Genomic DNA, 18,117 nt, shown 5'->3' on the forward strand with positions numbered 1-18,117 from the left:
GGTGAATGTGGACTGGGGGAAATGAAAGAAAGAGGAAGTTGCCTGATAAAATTTTGCCTGTATGGTGCTGGACCCAGTCCTCAGACACAAACACCATGTGTGTGTCTTCTATATTGTGCAACTGAGTGTTTGGGTGTTTTGTTTTGAGTTCTTTCTCAAGTTCCCATTAGGTATGGTATACACAAAGGATCAGTGATTGTTTTATGTGTTGAACTATGCAAAAACTGAATCATACATGGAATGTCAGTTTGAGTTCATACAGAAAATTCTTGATGTGCATGTTCCCAATCATTCAACAATACACAGATTAGTGAAGAAACTTCAGGAAACTGGATCTGTGTTACACAAACAAAGACCTAGAGAACATAGTGTTTTAACCAAAAATAAATTAGACAAGATAGTTGAGGCCTTGGAAAGAAGTCTGAGATAATTTCTGCATCATTTGGTACTTCAGACTGGTGTGCCAAGAGCATCTACACAAACTGAAATTGAAACCATACAAAACAACAGTAGTGCATCAACAGAGGAACTCAGATACTGTTGCTTGACATCATTATTCCAACTGACTGTTACAGTCTGTGCATGACATGAGAGGCTTTTTTTTCTGATGAAGCATGGTTACATTTTTCAGGATATGTAAATTCTCAGAACGATCAATGTTGGAACTCCAAAAGCCCTGATGATTTATGTCAACAACCTCTGCATTATGTGGAAACAGGAGTATGGTGTGCAATAAGTGCAAGATGAATTATTGGACCAAACTTTTTTCCATGAAACAGTATGTTCTAACAGACAGGTATATGAACAATATACTGCATCCTTTTTTTTCAAGAATTTAGATAATGAAAATATGTACAGTTATTTCATGCAGGACTGTGCACAACTACTCACCACCACTGCTTCTAAGACAGCAATATGAAGTGTTTCTGATGACAGGATAGTTAAATGGGCTCCTTGTTCCCCAGATCTGAATCCATGTGATTTTTATGTTTGGGGAACCTTAAAAGACAAGGTATTTTCATCCAATCACCACACACTCAAAGAGTTGGAAGACAGGGTTTGGCAAATCATTTCCCAGATTTTGGCACCTGATATTTGGTGAGTGTTTGTTAATGAGTGCAGGAGACGTCAGGCTACTCTTACCACAGAGGAACATCAACAAACAAAGAAATAAAAATAGGTGGAACTGCTACACAGTGTCATGTAATCAAATTTATGCCCTACAGTAACAAATTACTGAACTGTAAGGATGACCAGAGAAAACTTCAAGTGACGCTCATTTCCATTACTACAATGGTTCTGCTATAGATGGAACACACTGCAAATTACTTTATAAATTTTAGCAGCAATGTTCCCAGTTTTGAGTAAACATATTTAATCTAGTTGTGGCAAAACTGGCATAGAAGTAAAGTATTCCCAAAAGCAGCATAACATACTGCTGGACACATTTTCATGGAAAATATGACTCAATGAAATTATAAAACTGTTAAAAGTTGTACAGAAGTTTGTATTTATTAAAATGGCAACAAGTTTCAGACTTAAGTTGATTATCAACCACACCATAAAGTGTGTATGGTGGCCATATTGCCTGTATGAGTAGATAAGTGCCTATCATACAACCAATGCGGCCGGTGTACACACAATATGGTGTTACAGTAGTACTTATGTGGATGGTTTGATAGTGGACTAAAGTCCGAAACTGGTCACCATTTAAATAAGAACAAACATCTGTGCTAGTCTGATTGTATAGTAAATTGCTGGCTATTGCCAGCATGCTACAAGTGACAAAACATGGGTGACTCGAAAGTGCATTTCTGAACGACTGATATCTAATTTTTAGCGTTTTCACATGACCCATAGTAACACTAATTCTTCACTTATTTGCTTTCTTTGCTGAGAATTTACTGATTCTTACATTTATGTTTCCCTTCCATTTGCTACATGTATTGTAAGGTCTACTAGATCAATAATTGCATTTGTCAATGGACAAAATAATGCTTTATCAATGAAATGTGCCATTAAAGCATGTTCAGCTCCTGAATGTTTGAACATGTTGTTCTACTAACCACAGAGACAATAAATGCATTTGTCAATGGACAAAAGAACACATTATCAATCAAATGTGGCACTAATGCATGTTATACTTCTAAATATTTGATCATCTTTTTCTACTAACCACGGATCAATAAATGCTTTTGTCAATGAACAAAAGAATGCTTTAGCAATCGAATGTGCCACTAAGGCATGTTCTGCTCCTAAATGTTTGAACATCTTGTTCATGTTCTTTATGATCTGGAGACATACAAGCTACATCCCTATTAGAATAAACAGATTGGTGGACATAAAGCTGAGTTTACATGGTTCAGATATACGTACAAGACCCATTATAACAACCAAACCCAAAATTTTCAGTATCATTGTTACTTCCAGTATCTATAAGGTTTATTATCCTGTACAGTTTGTTGTGTGATTTACTTAGTAAAACTGAGAGGAAATTTATCTCTGTAGCACTGGTAAATGGAAAGAAAACTCATCTGATGACATTGCTAAAGAAAAAACAGATATCTAAAGTGAAGTTAAAATTAATGGAAAAAACAACAGCAAACATACACAAAAATCTCAACAAATCACCTAATTCAAGATGTACCCAATACAAAATGCACACACAGAATGAGAAACCATTTCGTAAATTCAGATCTTACATTCTGAAGCCTCTCATTTTCATCCTTTAGGTTCTGGATTTCTCCCAAAAGTTCTTGGTCTGGCTCAGCTGGTTGAGACCGAAGTTTTTCCAGTTCTTCTTTCAGTGAATCCAGCTCCTATAAATTGAAGAACTCTGCACTATTCTCAGTATTTCTTTTCAAATATGGAAAAAGTCACATTTTTACTTGATTAATTTTTAAGAGTTTGATTTCTTATATTGTTTACATTTCTTAAACAGAAGAAGATCACTTTCTAAATTCAAGTGAATGATGGTAGAAAAGATTATGGTTCAGAATTTATTATGTTATGCAGCTTATGTTCTTTAAGGATGTAAATAGCTACTAGGTTCATATTACCGCAGCATCATTGTATATTCAAGAACAACAATGTCACACCTTACATAGAAAACCTTATCATAAAATTACTCTTTGATGGTTTCCAAACTTCTCCTTAACTCACACTTCATGGAGTTGATGCAATGCACTAACATTCATAAGCATATAATGAGGCAACAAATGGAATATTTCTTATTGAAACCCTCATACTTCATTTACTGAAATAAATACTGAGTGTAACTACTTTTAGATGAAACTAAGCTACATTAATCAAGATACAGCCAAAATGTGAAGCACGTCCTGTGCGAAATCTCAAGGTCCTACAGATAAACTTATCAGCTGAAACCTGTCATTGTTGTCTGGTAGTTTCTGGTTATTTTCCAAAAGAGTCTGGTATTGTTGCTCTGCCTGTCATGGAAATGACAGTTTTTTCATACTGACAACAAAAATTTACTGTTTCTAGCATACCTGTATTTGTCTGCGCTGATGTAAAATTCGTTGCTTTCCTTTAGTATAAATATTGTTAGGATTTCTGTTATCAATAATTTGAAGTCTGTGATTGTTAATTACTACTGCCAGAAAAGTAATTTATTGCTACTTAAGTATAGAGATCATTACTGGGAAACTTAAATGTATTCTTAAAAAAATCTGTGAAATTATTATTGCACTTAGTTCTTAAGAAAGCAAATGATGGTCTGTGAAGATTTTAATATTAATCTTGTGAAAGATTCTGAAAAGATAAACGAACTGGAAGTCCATCATAACACACACACCTTGAGTGATATTATTAATTTATCTACAAGAATTACAAAAGAAAGCATGATACTAATCCTGCCAATCTTACAGAGTCTGACTGGAAGAATATCTGTATTGTAAAAGATATCAATTTTTATCATATTTGTAAAGGATGTCCCAGAAGGATGGTCAGTATGCAGGTATATCACATGAACAATCATTAGAAGCAAAAAAAAAAATCTAGTAAACATGAGCTCTAAAATGCATATCTTAAAAGCTATGAACAGTTGTCCTGTAGAAGAGGTGAATACCACCTTTAAAAATATAGAAAGCCAAGAGCTTGCAAACGAAATTGTTTCACAGTATGAAACATGTGGAAATGTTTGAAGCTGCTAAAGTATGCATTATATTGCCCATGTTTACTGGACCTGAACTTTGAGTGATCATTCCTGTCATTTCCATGAATATTGACCTCACCTGGGACACTCTAGATGGAATTCTGCCAATGTTCAACAGTTTTTTCCCAAGAAAACAAATAAGTATGACACAAACAAGACATCAAAAAAGGCTAGGAACACAAAAGAAATCAAAATGCCATGTGCTGTAAAATGAAATTGACTGAAATGATTAGTGGAAAAAGAAAAAACAGAGAAATAGTGTTAATTTCATATTTCAAAATACAGGGTAGTTTTCCCCACCATGTACAAACTCTAGGGACTGATCGATGACAGGAGACAGAATTAAAAAGGTCTAATGAACTTACATCCAGAAATGCATGGTTTCTATGCTAGGGACCATTTATTCAATCACACTTTTTTACAGAGTCTGCAATCTAATATGCACTGTACCATGCAGCCACAGTTACAGTACGTGTGGTTTCCTCTTTGAGGGTGGTACTGTTCCTCATACATCATGTCTTAGTGCCCTCTCCTGCCATATTGATTGTTAATGTTATGTCCAATTTTTCTGTATTTCTGTATTGGGATTGAGAGCTTGCTAACATGGTGTTTACTTATGGAAAGACAAATGGCAATGGTGCTGTGTAGCAAGGTTGCATCAGAAGACATATCCCCTCCAACAACCACCACAGCATTCAATGTTTGCAACAGTGTTTCGCCATTTGTCTGAGACAGGGTCATTTCAGGAAGTAGGAAATTATGCAGGATGTACCAGAAATGTTTGGACACCAGACATGGAGGAAAATGTGATTAACACTGGGGAAGGTGGCTGCCATGTCAGTACCAGACAGTTGGCCTTCTAGTGCAGGGCAAGCCAGATGACGATGTGGGACATTCTTCATGACAATTGTTACTACTGTTATCACTTACAGCACATACAGGGCCTACTAGAGACAGATTTTCCACATTGGGAGCAGTTTTGTGACAGGTTTCTTCACCAGGCAACCATGATTCCAGGATTTTTTCCATCCATACTATTCACTGACGAGGTCACCTTTGCACAGAATGGTATCTTCAGTCTTCATAACAGTCGTCGATGGGGTAGTATGCAGAATCCCCCAGGTATGGTGACAGCAAATCATCAGCATCAATGCAGCCAGAATATGTCAGCGAGGATAATTGGTGGCTGTATTTAGGGATGTCTTCCTTTCATGCCTAACAGGCAATAACTATCAGAATTTCTTGTGGGTGACATTGCCTCCGCTGCCGAAATAAGTGCCATTGATGATTCTAAGGGTTATGTGGATGCTACATGATGGTGCTCCAGCCCACTCTGTCATTAACATATGGGTGTATCTCAATCCCATCTTCCCTGGTCTACATCTACATCTACATCTACATCCATACTCCGCAAGCCACCTGACGGTGTGTGGCGGAGGCTACATGTTCTCGAAACTTCAACAAAAGCCCATACTGAGCTACTGAGCGTCTCTCCTGCAGAGTCTTCCACTGGAGTTTATCTATCATCTCCGTAACGCTTTCGCAATTACTAAATGATCCTGTAACAAAGCGCGCTGCTCTCCGTTGGATCTTCTCTATCTCTTCTATCAACCCTATCTGGTACGGATACTCACACTGCTGAGCAGTCTTCAAGCAGTGGGCGAACAAGCATACTGTAACCTACTTCCTTTGTTTTGGATTGCATTTCCTTAGGATTCTTCCAATGAATATCAGTCTGGCACCTGCTTTACCAACGATTAACTTTATATGATCATTCCATTTTAAATCACTCCTAATGCATACTCTCAGATAATTTATGGAATTAACTGCTTCCAATTGCTGACCTGCTATTTTGTAGCTAAATGATAAGGGATCTATCTTTCTATGTATTCGCAGCACATTACACTTGTCTACATTGAGATTCAATTGCCATTCCCTGCACCATACGTCAATTCGCTGCAGATCCTCCTGCATTTCAGTACAATTTTCCATTGTTGCAACCTCTCAATATACCACAGCATCATCCACAAAAAGCCTTAGTGAACTTCCGATGTCATCCACAAGGTCATTTATGTACATTGTGAATAGCAACAGTCCTACGACACTCCCCTGCGGCACACCTGAAATCACTCTTACTTCGGAAGACTTCTATCCATTGAGAATGACATGCTGTGTTCTGTTATCTAGGAACTCCTCAATCCAATCACACAATTGGTCTGATAGTCCATATGCTTTTACTTTGTTCATTAAACGATTGTGGGGAACTGTATCGAAAGCCTTGCAGAAGTCAAGAAACACGGCAACCACCTGTGAACCCGTGTCTATGGCCCTCTGAGTCTTGTGGATGAATAACACAAGCTGGGTTTCACACGACCATCTTTTTCAAAACCCATGCTGATTCCTACAGAGTAGATTTCTAGTCTCCAGGAAACTCATTATACTCAAACATAATACGTGTTCCAAAATTCTACAACTGATCGACGTTAGAGATATAGGTCTATAGTTCTGCACATCTGTTCAATGTCCCTTCTTGAAAATGGGGATGACCTGTGCCCTTTTCCAATACTTTGGAACGCTAAGCTCTTCTAGAGACCTACGGTACACCGCTGCAAGAAGGGGGGCAAGTTCCTTCGCGTACTCTGTGTAAAATCGAACTGGTATCCTATCAGGTCCAGCGGCCTTTCCTCTTTTGAGCGATTTTAATTGTTTCTCTATCCCTCTGTTGTCTATTTCAATATCTACCATTTTGTCATCTGTGCAACAATCTAGAGAAAGAACTACAGTGCAGTCTTCCTCTGTGAAACAGCTTTGGAAAAAGACATTTAGTATTTCGGCCTTTAGTCTGTCATCCTCTGTTTCAGTACCATTTTGGTCACAGATGTCTGGACATTTTGTTTTGATCCACCTGCCGCTTTGACATAAGACCAAATTTTTTTAGGATTTTCTGCCAAGTCAGTACATAGAACTTTACTTTCGAATTCATGGAACGCCTCTCACATAGCCTTCCTCACACTACATTTTGCTTCGTGTAAGTTTTGTTTGTCTGCAAGGCTTTGGCTATGTTTATGTTTGCTGTGAAGTTCCCTTTGCTTCCGCAGCAGTTTTCTAACTCTGTTGTTGTACCACAGTGGCTCTTTCCCGTCTCTTACAATCTTACTTCGCACATACTCATCTAATGCATATTGTACAATGGTTTTGAACTTTGTCCACTGATCCTCAACACTATCTGTACTTCAGACATAACTTTTGTGTTGAGCCATCAAGTACTCTGAAATCTGTTTTTTGTCACTTTTGCTAAACAGAAAAATCTTCCTACATTTCTTAATATCTCTATTTATGGCTGAAATCATCGATGCAGTAACCGCTTTATGATCACTGATTCCCTGTTCTGCGTTAACTGTTTCAAATAGTTTGGGTCTGTTTGTCACCAGGAGGTCTAATATGTTATCACCACGAGTCGGTTCTCTGTTTAACTGCTAAAGATAGTTTTCAGATAAAGCACTTAAAAAAATTTCACTGGATTCTTTGTCCCTGCCACCCGTTATGAACATTTGATTCTCCCAGTCTATATCTGGCAAATTGAAATCTCCACCCAGATCTATATGTTTTTGTAACATCAAAATTAATAATTCTGACAATAATTTTAATGGGTCAGATGAAGGGATCCAGTTGCATGGCGTGCTTGTTTACCAGATCTCAACCAGTGTGATATCTGCTTATGAGGCCATCTCAAAAGTATTGTCTATGCAGAGCCCACTCCAGATATGGAAACCCTGAAGCAGCATATTCATGCTGCCTTTCACACTTTTCAGATGCAGCATGGCTGACATGAATGTGTGAGACAGAACATGCTAAGGTGCATACACACATGCACTGAGGCGCGTGGAAACCATTTTCAACACATACCGTAATTGTGGTTGCATGGTACAGTATGTATTAGACTGCAGTCTCTGTAAAAATGCATGACTGAGTAAATGGTCTCTAACATGGAAACCATGCATTTCCAGACATAAGTTCATTAGACCTTTATTGCTCCATATCTTCACATTAATTAATCCCTGGAGTTTGTACACAGTGGAAAAACCCACCCTGTACAATGCGCTGTGTTAAGGAAGGTGATTTTAAAAAATTATTCTTTTTGTAACATCGAAATTAATAATTCTGACAATAATTTTAAATGTATATGAGCTATGGTTGAAAGAAAAAATGAGAAATCAGTTAAAGAATGTAAAGACTATGTTATTAAAGAAAACAGCCAAATAATAGAATATATCAGTTACATACCCAACATATTTAGTAATCATTTCCTGAAAGTGGCTCAAAAAGTTGGCACAGACAATTCAAAAGAGAAAGTAATAGATTGATTGCTAGAAGTAATTCCTAATACATACAGGCATATCACAGTTACCCATGCTCTGACAAATCAATTAACAGTGTAATTAACTGCCTAAAAACCAAAAGCTCTCAAGGAGTTGATGATAACTCAAACTGTAGTGCTTTGGGAATTTTGGCATAAATTCTAGAACCACTCAGCCTTCAATCATCTTGAACACTAGATATTTTAGATGTGAGTGGGAGGAAGGAACCCTATCTACTGCGTGTCACCTGTCTGTGTGTGCAGGTCCGAAGTTTATCGTGAGGAGATGGTAGACGTGGCAGTCAAACAGCACCGACAAGTACTTGGAAGTTGTAATGAAATCACACGGAAGAACCAAGGAACTTCTGTGTTATTATGTGCTGTTTTATAACTGTGACTTTTGTTAATGACAAAAAAACAGTTGAGTGGAAAAACGATTTTTAGTAACTTTTAACTTGAACTTGCTAGAGGCATAGAGGCAAGACAAGTGTATGATTTCTATATAATAGAGTCATGGTTAGCAGGCCAACTCTGTTGTAAATGTAACTGTGTTTCTAACATTTGGACATTCAAGGAGACTTACTTAACACTATTTATTCATGTGGAGAGTGAGATTTGTATAACTCTGATGTTTAAATATGCATTGTTAAGTGAAGCAAAAGAAACTGTGTGTGTCTGCTTATTTTTATAAGTAGAAAGAGTCTTGAGGAACTCCTGTTCCCAACAATGTACTGCAGAGAAGAAGAGAAAAGGAGTTTTCTACAGCAGGCTAACCAGCTAGGAAAGTTGGCTTACCATCTAAAGTAAGTCACAATGTTAAAGAAGTTGAAGTTTGCACACATACTTCACCACTTCAAGTTGTCCAAAATGTTAGAAAATAAATTACTTGTAACCTGTTATCCACATACAGCCAATTTATTCTGTCACATATGCGATATATCATTACATCACAATGGATATTTGCAGGCAGACTGCAATATGTTACTGTCACAGCCCTTTACAAAACAGGGGGCCAATTAGAGACATTTCTACATGTTGTCAAAATAGCTGTTGGGAGCCTTTGTAGCATTAACAATACTACTAAAACATTGTTAGGATTAAGTCTTTTACCCTCATTGTTTACAAGTCATCATTCTTTTGCACCAACCTTGACTGTTGCTTATCCAGCTGCATATTAGGTTCTGGCTGATGCCCATTGAGTTAGCTCAGTAGTTGCAAACACATGGGAGGTTTAGTGACCCCAGTGCCATGGCTGCTGCCAGTGAGAAGGCATGGCCAATGCCCGGTGTGAGGTCTTCTCGGGATGGCTGCCGGACTGTCCTTGGTACCACTTTGAATACTACGATGACCCTATATGACCAATCTGCTATGTACCTAGCACTGGTCGTCATGTAGTCCGTTGATCTCATCCCCACCATCTAGTAGGTTTCAGCACCCATAGGTGCCTGAGTGTTGAACAGGAACATGGACCCCAAGAGAACCAGTTGCTGGCATCCATAATGAAGTCCCATACTGGCAATACCCTGCAATGTGGTGTTGTTGGAAGACAGACAGTTCCTGTATCAGGAGACAGTAGGTGGCAAGCAGCATGAAGTTCACCAGGTGTACGCCACCATCTTACGTATACATGTTCAGCTAGTTCACATACTGAGCTGGAGCACCTACAACATAGATTCACTACTGTATCATAATCATGGAATTGAATGCCATTACTTTGAATGCCACCAATCCCAACAATCAACTCGTGGCGGGAACTGGGACATTTAAAGGGAGCTACCACAAGGCTATGGTGCAAGGCTTGGTTTGTAATGACCATATATAGTCCTTATTCTGTTACATTCACTTAACAAGCTGTTAACTGCTGTGTCAGTTTGTCATTAAGTGCTCCTGCAAAAGAGATAGAGTTTCTTGCAACATGTCTTATGAGTTATCAATATGCTTGTCTCATTTCCTTTTGTTTTTTTCTGTCATAGTCTTCCTTCTGCTGAATGCATATTCTCACCTAGTAGATAGTGTTGTAATATGTCAACAACCTGACATACCTGTGGCATACTGAATTGCATCCTGCTTCTGCATCTGTATCTAGCATAGCTGAGTTTGCCCGTGGAAATGTGAGTGAGTTTTAACATTTTTTTCTAATTTCTACACCTCACTGTTCTGTGTCATCACAACAAAAAATTCAGTAAAACAGATCTTAATTATTAGCAACCAGTCTCACTACTTCCTACTATCCAAAGATCCTAGAAAAGAATATATATGCAAGAAGCACTACACAGCTCTCTCAAAGTAAGGTAATTAGTCAGTCTTAATTAGGATTTCAAAATAGGCTCCCCATGTAACATGCTGTCTTTCAATTGATGACTTAGATCATACAAAATTTTAATGAAGAAATGTTTCTAAGTGGAATTTTTTGTAGTTTGTCAAAAGCATTTGATTATGCAATTCACAGTATTCCCTTGGAGAAGTTCAATTATTATTGTGCCAGAAATATTATTGGTAACTGATATTCATCCTGTGAAATTAAAAGAACGCAGAATGTCACATTGGGAGCCACAAAGAGCGAATACAATGGAACAACAAGTTAAAAATGAGGAGTAATCATGGTATGCATTAATCTAATGTGAAACACATGAAAGTTATTGGTCCCAGTGGCTTAAGTTTAGAGAGATTAAATGGTCTTTTGAAAGCTGTACTTCATTTAATACTATCTTTGATAAATTTTTAAATATGGTACCTCCAAAACTGAATGAAAGCTTTCCACAAAGAACCATATGGAACAAGATTATTAACAGACTTAAGTGGAAAACTAAAGGAAAAATATTTCAAGTTCCTGGAAAAAACAACTTTTAACATATAGTGGAGAATTTATCACTCACTGGCTACAAAGTGTGTATGTTAAATAGTCCATTTTCTTAATATTTGAATCAGGTCAGTGAGATCAGCTGCTTTCAGCTGAGGTATATGTTTCATTGCATGTGGCCCTTCATAAAGATGTGGAAACCAAAAAAACAAAACTAAAATAATTGGTAGTCTAGTTAAATATCATGTATGGGAAACAACTGTTCCAGGTTTCAATTAGTCAGAACAAACACTGTTTCTCTTCACTTAACTGTTAGAGGTAAAGGACTTCATGCTTGGTCTAGTATTTCTGCTTCTCCTTCACTGCATAATAAGTCTCTCCATCCACATTAACCAAATATTTTGAGAATAAGACAGAACCTGACAATCAAAGAACATTTAAAAAATGGTACCGTGTGCACATGGGAGCAAAAATCTATAGCAGATTTGGAAAACCAGAAGCTAGAAGCAAATTTCCAGAATCAATTTTGAAGTGTTTACATGACCTCCCAGAAGCGGTACTGGGATATCAGTTTATGAAATCTAGTTTTGGGACCCCATGTAAATGAGGTGACAGTTCCTTCAGGCCAGTTGATACACTTTAACAAAAGCTCACCTTCAATATGCTTGCGTAAAATGTCTATGGGTGCTACACGGGCAATTGAATGGGGAAGTTTGTTCAATATTCTTTCAAAATCATTTACCATTTCAGTTCACTTGGAATGTTTACTGACACAATATGTTCAACATAATGTTTCTAATTGTGACATTACATTTGCAATGGGGGTTTCCTGTGGGTGGTACCAACATTATGGCACAGAGTAATATGGGTTACAATTTATAAAATTTTGAACAGAGTTCAACCACCTTGACATAAGACAGGCTGGTTATGCCATGATTTCTGGCAGACAGAAAGCATAGTGATGCAAGACAGACAGGCAACACAGCCTGCAACTCTTCATTAGCAGAGCGACAGAGAGCATATGCAATGGGAAAAAAGAAATGGACAGCAACCATGCAAAATAACACGCACTGTCATTCACATGGTGGGATACTGCAAGAAGCAATAGACATGGCTAGGGGAAACACTCATAGACCAATTTAACTAGAGAAGTAAAACCAGGGTAGCAGAATAATGAAGCCACATGCGGTCATCATTAGTAAACTGCATGTCACAGAACTGCAGAGAGCTCTTTAAATAGGCCAGAACAGTTGAGGTCAATGGGAATGATGGAGCCTGTGTCAACAACATTCCGTTACATGACCAAGTTGTTTTAGTAACTCTTTCTTTGATCAACTAGTACTGTACCAGCCAGCTGTGGAGTGCTGCAGAGGTGAAAACTCCCTGAGTGTGGGACAGAACATGATAAACAAGGCTCCTGGTTGGCCACCATCCGGTACTCCTAAACACCTCTGGGTGTGGGGCCTACCAGGCCAGCAGTACTGGGTTCAATGCCTGCTGCCTACAACAAAATGTGGATGGGATGGTCAAGGGAAGAAGAGGCATGGAGTGGGATTGAGTACACTCCCTCAGCCAGTAGCAGCTATCCATACTGTATCAGACTGGGTTAAGCATCTGTATCAACAAATGAGGAACAATGTCTAGCTAGGGTGCAGGTCCAAGGACTGGCACAGCTTCTTATACAGAGAGTCTGTCCATGACCAGGGCAGGGAAATGGCAGCAAGAGAGGGGAAGAAAACCAATGTGCACTCCGTGTGCATACCGGGGGGAGTCATTCCAGATGTGGAAAGGGTCCTCCCGGATGCCATGAAGGGTACAGGGTGCACCCATCTGCAGGTGGTCGCTCATGTCGGCACCAATGATGTGTGTCGCTATGGATCGGAGGAAATCCTCTCTGGCTTCCGGCGGTTATCTGATTTGGTGAAGACTGCCAGTCTCGCTAGCGGGATGAAAGCAGAGCTCACCATCTGCAGCATCGTCGACAGGACTGACTGCGGACCTTTGGTACAGAGCCGAGTGGAGGGTCTGAATCAGAGGCTGAGATGGTTCTGCGACCGTGTGGGCTGCAGATTCCTCGACTTGCGCCATAGGGTGGTGGGGTTTCGGGTTCCGCTGGATAGGTCAGGAGTCCACTACACGCAACAAGCGGCTACACGGGTAGCAGGGGTTGTGTGGCGTGGGCTGGGCAGTTTTTTAGGTTAGATGGCTTTGGGCAAGTACAGAAAGGGCAACAGCCTCAACGGGTGCAGGGCAAAGTCAGGACATGCGGGGACCAAGCAGCAATAGGTATTGTAATTGTCAACTGTCGAAGCTGCGTTGGTAAAATACCGGAACTTCAAGCGCTGATAGAAAGCACCGAAGCTGAAATCGTTATAGGTACAGAAAGCTGGCTTAAGCCAGAGATAAATTCTGCCGAAATTTTTACAAAGGTACAGACGGTGTTTAGAAAGGATAGATTGCATGCAACCGGTGGTGGAGTGTTCGTCGCTGTTAGTAGTAGTTTATCCTGTAGTGAAGTAGAAGTGGATAGTTTCTGTGAATTATTATGTGCGGAGGTTACACTAAACAACCGAACTAGGTTAATAATTGGCTCCTTTTACCGACCTCCCGACTCAGCAGCATTAGTGGCAGAACAACTGAGAGAAAATTTGGAATACATTTCACATAAATTTTCTCAGCATGTTATAGTCTTAGGTGGAGATTTCAATTTACCAGATATAGACTGGGACACTCAGATGTTTAGGACGGGTGGTAGGGACAGAGCATCGAGTGACATTATACTGAGTGCACTATCCGAAAATTACCTCGAGCAATTAAACAGAGAACCGACTCGTGGAGATAACATCTTGGACCTACTGATAACAAACAGACCCGAACTTTTCGACTCTGTATGTACAGAACAGGGAATCAGTGATCATAAGGCCGTTGCTGCATCCCTGAATATGGAAGTTAATAGGAATATAAAAAAAGGGAGGAAGGTTTATCTGTTTAGCAAGAGTAATAGAAGGCAGATTTCAGACTACCTAACAGATCAAAACGAAAATTTCTGTTCCGACACTGACAATGTTGAGTGTTTATGGAAAAAGTTCAAGGCAATCGTAAAATGCGTTTTAGACAGGTACGTGCCAAGTAAAACTGTGAGGGACGGGAAAAACCCACCGTGGTACAACAACAAAGTTAGGAAACTACTGCGAAAGCAAAGAGAGCTCCACTCCAAGTTTAAACGCAGCCAAAACCTCTCTGACAAACAGAAGCTAAACGATGTCAAAGTTAGCGTAAGGAGGGCTATGCGTGAAGCGTTCATTGAATTCGAAAGTGAAATTCTATGTACCGACTTGACAGAAAATCCTAGGAAGTTCTGGTCTTACGTTAAATCAGTAAGTGGCTCAAAACAGCATATCCAGACACTACGGGATGATGATGGCATTGAAACAGAGGATGACACGCGTAAAGCTGAAATACTAAACACCTTTTTCCAAAGCTGTTTCACAGAGGAAGACCGCACTGCAGTTCCTTCTCTAAATCCTCGCACAAACGAAAAAATGGCTGACATCGAAATAAGTGTCCACGGAATAGAAAAGCAACTGGAATCACTCAATAGAGGAAAGTCCACTGGACCTGACGGGATACCAATTCGATTCTACACAGAGTACGCGAAAGAACTTGCCCCCCTTCTAACAGCCGTGTACCGCAAGTCTCTAGAGGAACGGAGGGTACCAAATGATTGGAAAAGAGCACAGATAGTCCCAGTCTCCAAGAAGGGTCATCGAGCAGATGCGCAAAACTATAGACCTATATCTCTTACGTCGATCTCTTGTAGAATTTTAGAACATGTTTTTTGCTCGCGTATCATGTCATTTCTGGAAACCCAGAATCTACTATGTAAGAATCAACATGGATTCCGGAAACAGCGTTCATGTGAGACCGAACTCGCTTTATTTGTTCATGAGACTCAGAAAATATTAGATACAGGCTCCCAGGTAGATGCTATTTTTCTTGACTTCCGGAAGGCGTTCGATACAGTTCCGCACTGTCGCCTGATAAACAAAGTAAGAGCCTACGGAATATCAGACCAGCTGTGTGGCTGGATTGAAGAGTTTTTAGCAAACAGAACACAGCATGTTGTTATCAATGGAGATACGTCTACAGACGTTAAAGTAACCTCTGGCATGCCACAGGGGAGTGTTATGGGACCATTGCTTTTCACAATATATATAAATGACCTAGTAGATAGTGTCGGAAGTTCCATGCGGCTTTTCACGGATGATGCTGTAGTATACAGAGAAGTTGCAGCATTAGAAAATTGTAGTGAAATGGAGGAAGATCTGCAGCGGATAGGCACTTGGTGCAGGGAGTGGGAACTGACCCTTAACATAGACAAATGTAATGTATTGCGAATACATAGAAAGAAGGATCCTTTATTGTATGATTATATGATAGCGGAACAAACACTGGTAGCAGTTACTTCTGTAAAATATCTGGGAGTATGCGTGCGGAACGATTTGAAGTGGAATGATCATATAAAATTAATTGTTGGTAAGGCAGGTACCAGGTTGAGATTCATTGGGAGAGTGCTTAGAAAATGTAGTCCATCAACAAAGGAGGTGGCTTACAAAACACTCGTTCGACCTATACTTGAGTATTGCTCATCAGTGTGGGATCCGTACCAGACGGCCTGACGGAGGAGATAGAGAAGATCCAAAGAAGAGTGGCGCGTTTCGTCACAGGGTTATTTGGTAACCGTGATAGCGTTACGGAGATGTTTAATAAACTCAAGTGGCAGACTCTGCAAGAGAGGCGCTCTGCATCGCGGTGTAGCTTGCTCGCCAGGTTTCGAGAGGGTGCGTTTCTGGATGAGGTATCGAATATATTGCTTCCCCCTACTTATACCTCCCGAGGAGATCACGAATGTAAAATTAGAGAGACTAAAGCGCGCACGGAGGCTTTCAGACAGTCGTTCTTCCCGCGAACCATACGCGACTAGAACAGGAAAGGGAGGTAATGACAGTGGCACGTAAAGTGCCCTCCGCCACACACCGTTGGGTGGCTTGCGGAGTATCAATGTAGATGTAGATGTAGGATGCAACTATAGCCAACATTGCACCCCCCTTTGTAAAGCTGTCACAATAAACAATTTACTGAGTAGTCATGTTCCCTTTGCACCATGAAGGCTTCCAGACAATTCCTGACATTGGGCACAGGTGTCATCCACTCAGCCCTTATGTAAATTGGCATCAGAAATGTCAACTGCTCTATTTTCATCTGGAGGCTGGGCATTGGAGGTGCTCCACCTCAACGCTTGCAGCAAATCACTGTGGTGAGAATCCAGACTTTGCAACAGCAGCTATAATGTTGTGAGCATCATAAAAACATTTTTACTGTTCTGGTGGCTGTCACAGGTTGAGTTTCTAGAAGGCAAATGTTGTCATCATTGTGTTAGTAATATGTGGATATGGGGTGGAGGAAATAGTAATTCTGTGTAATATTATTTGTAAGTTGTGTTCATTAGCATGTGTCAAGCTGTTTTAAGTCATATGAGTTGTTGTGTCAGTGGCTGGGTCACGTGTAAGTGTTAGTGTAAGGTGTGCAAGGAGTTTGATATAGGGTGGTTAAAGGGTCAGGTGGACCATAATTCTTCGTCATTTACATATTATAGTATTAAGTTTGTTGTCTGATCTTTGTGTAGTGTCACATGTATCTGTTACTTTTGTGGTTTAGCAGATAGTAGTTAATAGCACAAGAATGTCAGACACAAAGTCAGTTTCTACCAGTGAGGCAATAGCCAAATTAACAGTTCAAGTATCATATTTACTATAAAACAATGCACAACAGAGAGTGCATCATGATGAATTAATGGCACAATTAGAGGCTTTGCGAGCTGCACAAAATTTACAGCCAGGTTCAGCTGAAACAAAATCTTCAGTAAGGCAGTGTCACTTTGCAATAGATTCTTCAGTATCTCACATGATTCAACTTTCTCTGGGAAGACAACAGAGGATGTCATGGTATTTATTAGTGATGTCTTGGCTACAGCCAGAATGTGTAATTGGTCACATGAACTTATGTTATGGATGGCTAATTTATGCCTTGTGAGTGAAACGAAGATATACATCATGTATCATGGAACACTTTGTAAAGCAACTTCATTTAAGCAATTAGCTGAAGGTTTGTGGCAGAGATATTGTAAGCAGAGTAGTGCTATGTTTTTTAGAAAACAATTGAGTGGGTTAACTCAGAAAGAAAATGAAACAGTAGAAAATTTTTTGGACCGAATAAGTAAGGTGAATGCTCAGACATATGAATCAATGGGAAATCCAGATGCTGATCGTGTTATCCTGTGGGAATATGGAACTGGCTTTAGATGTTTTTTGGGGCGGTATTCCTGTGGAAGTTTTGCTACAAGTTAGGATAGGAGATCTGGATGATTCAGCTGCAGCATTGCATACTGCCACGCGTTTGCAGGAAATAGATAGTGCAGTGCAAAGATGCACAGAGAAATGGTATTTGTTATAGAGAAAACTTGCTATTGTTGTGAAAACAAGGGGCATATCAGAGTCCAATCCAACCAGGTGTAATGTTAAATGTGTGGGCAGTTTGGTCATAAAGCGAATTATAGTAGGATTAGAAAGCATAATGGTGGAAGCAAATTGCAGGAGACAATATGCCGCACAAGGAATGTTTCATCTGTCAGAAAGAATCTCCATTAAATCGAAATGCTGGAGAATTTAAGGCAGAGAGGGATTGTTGTTTCATAGACATTATAAATAATAATAAGTACTGTATAAGTTT

At 39.6% G+C, this 18,117-nt stretch overlaps 1 protein-coding gene across 1 annotated transcript in view; it reads right to left on the reverse strand.

The window, feature by feature from the left end:
* LOC124594905 (probable DNA double-strand break repair Rad50 ATPase) overlaps nucleotides 1-18,117 on the reverse strand; it is a 189,625-nt gene that overhangs the window by 150,167 nt on the left and 21,341 nt on the right. Inside the window, exon 4 of the mRNA XM_047133383.1 lies at nucleotides 2,703-2,819. Within this exon, the coding sequence (XP_046989339.1) occupies nucleotides 2,703-2,819 (117 nt within the window). The remainder of the gene's footprint in view (nucleotides 1-2,702; nucleotides 2,820-18,117) is intronic.

This window comes from Schistocerca americana, chromosome 1 (genome assembly GCF_021461395.2).
Source record: "Schistocerca americana isolate TAMUIC-IGC-003095 chromosome 1, iqSchAmer2.1, whole genome shotgun sequence".
Taxonomy (NCBI): domain Eukaryota; kingdom Metazoa; phylum Arthropoda; class Insecta; order Orthoptera; family Acrididae; genus Schistocerca; species Schistocerca americana.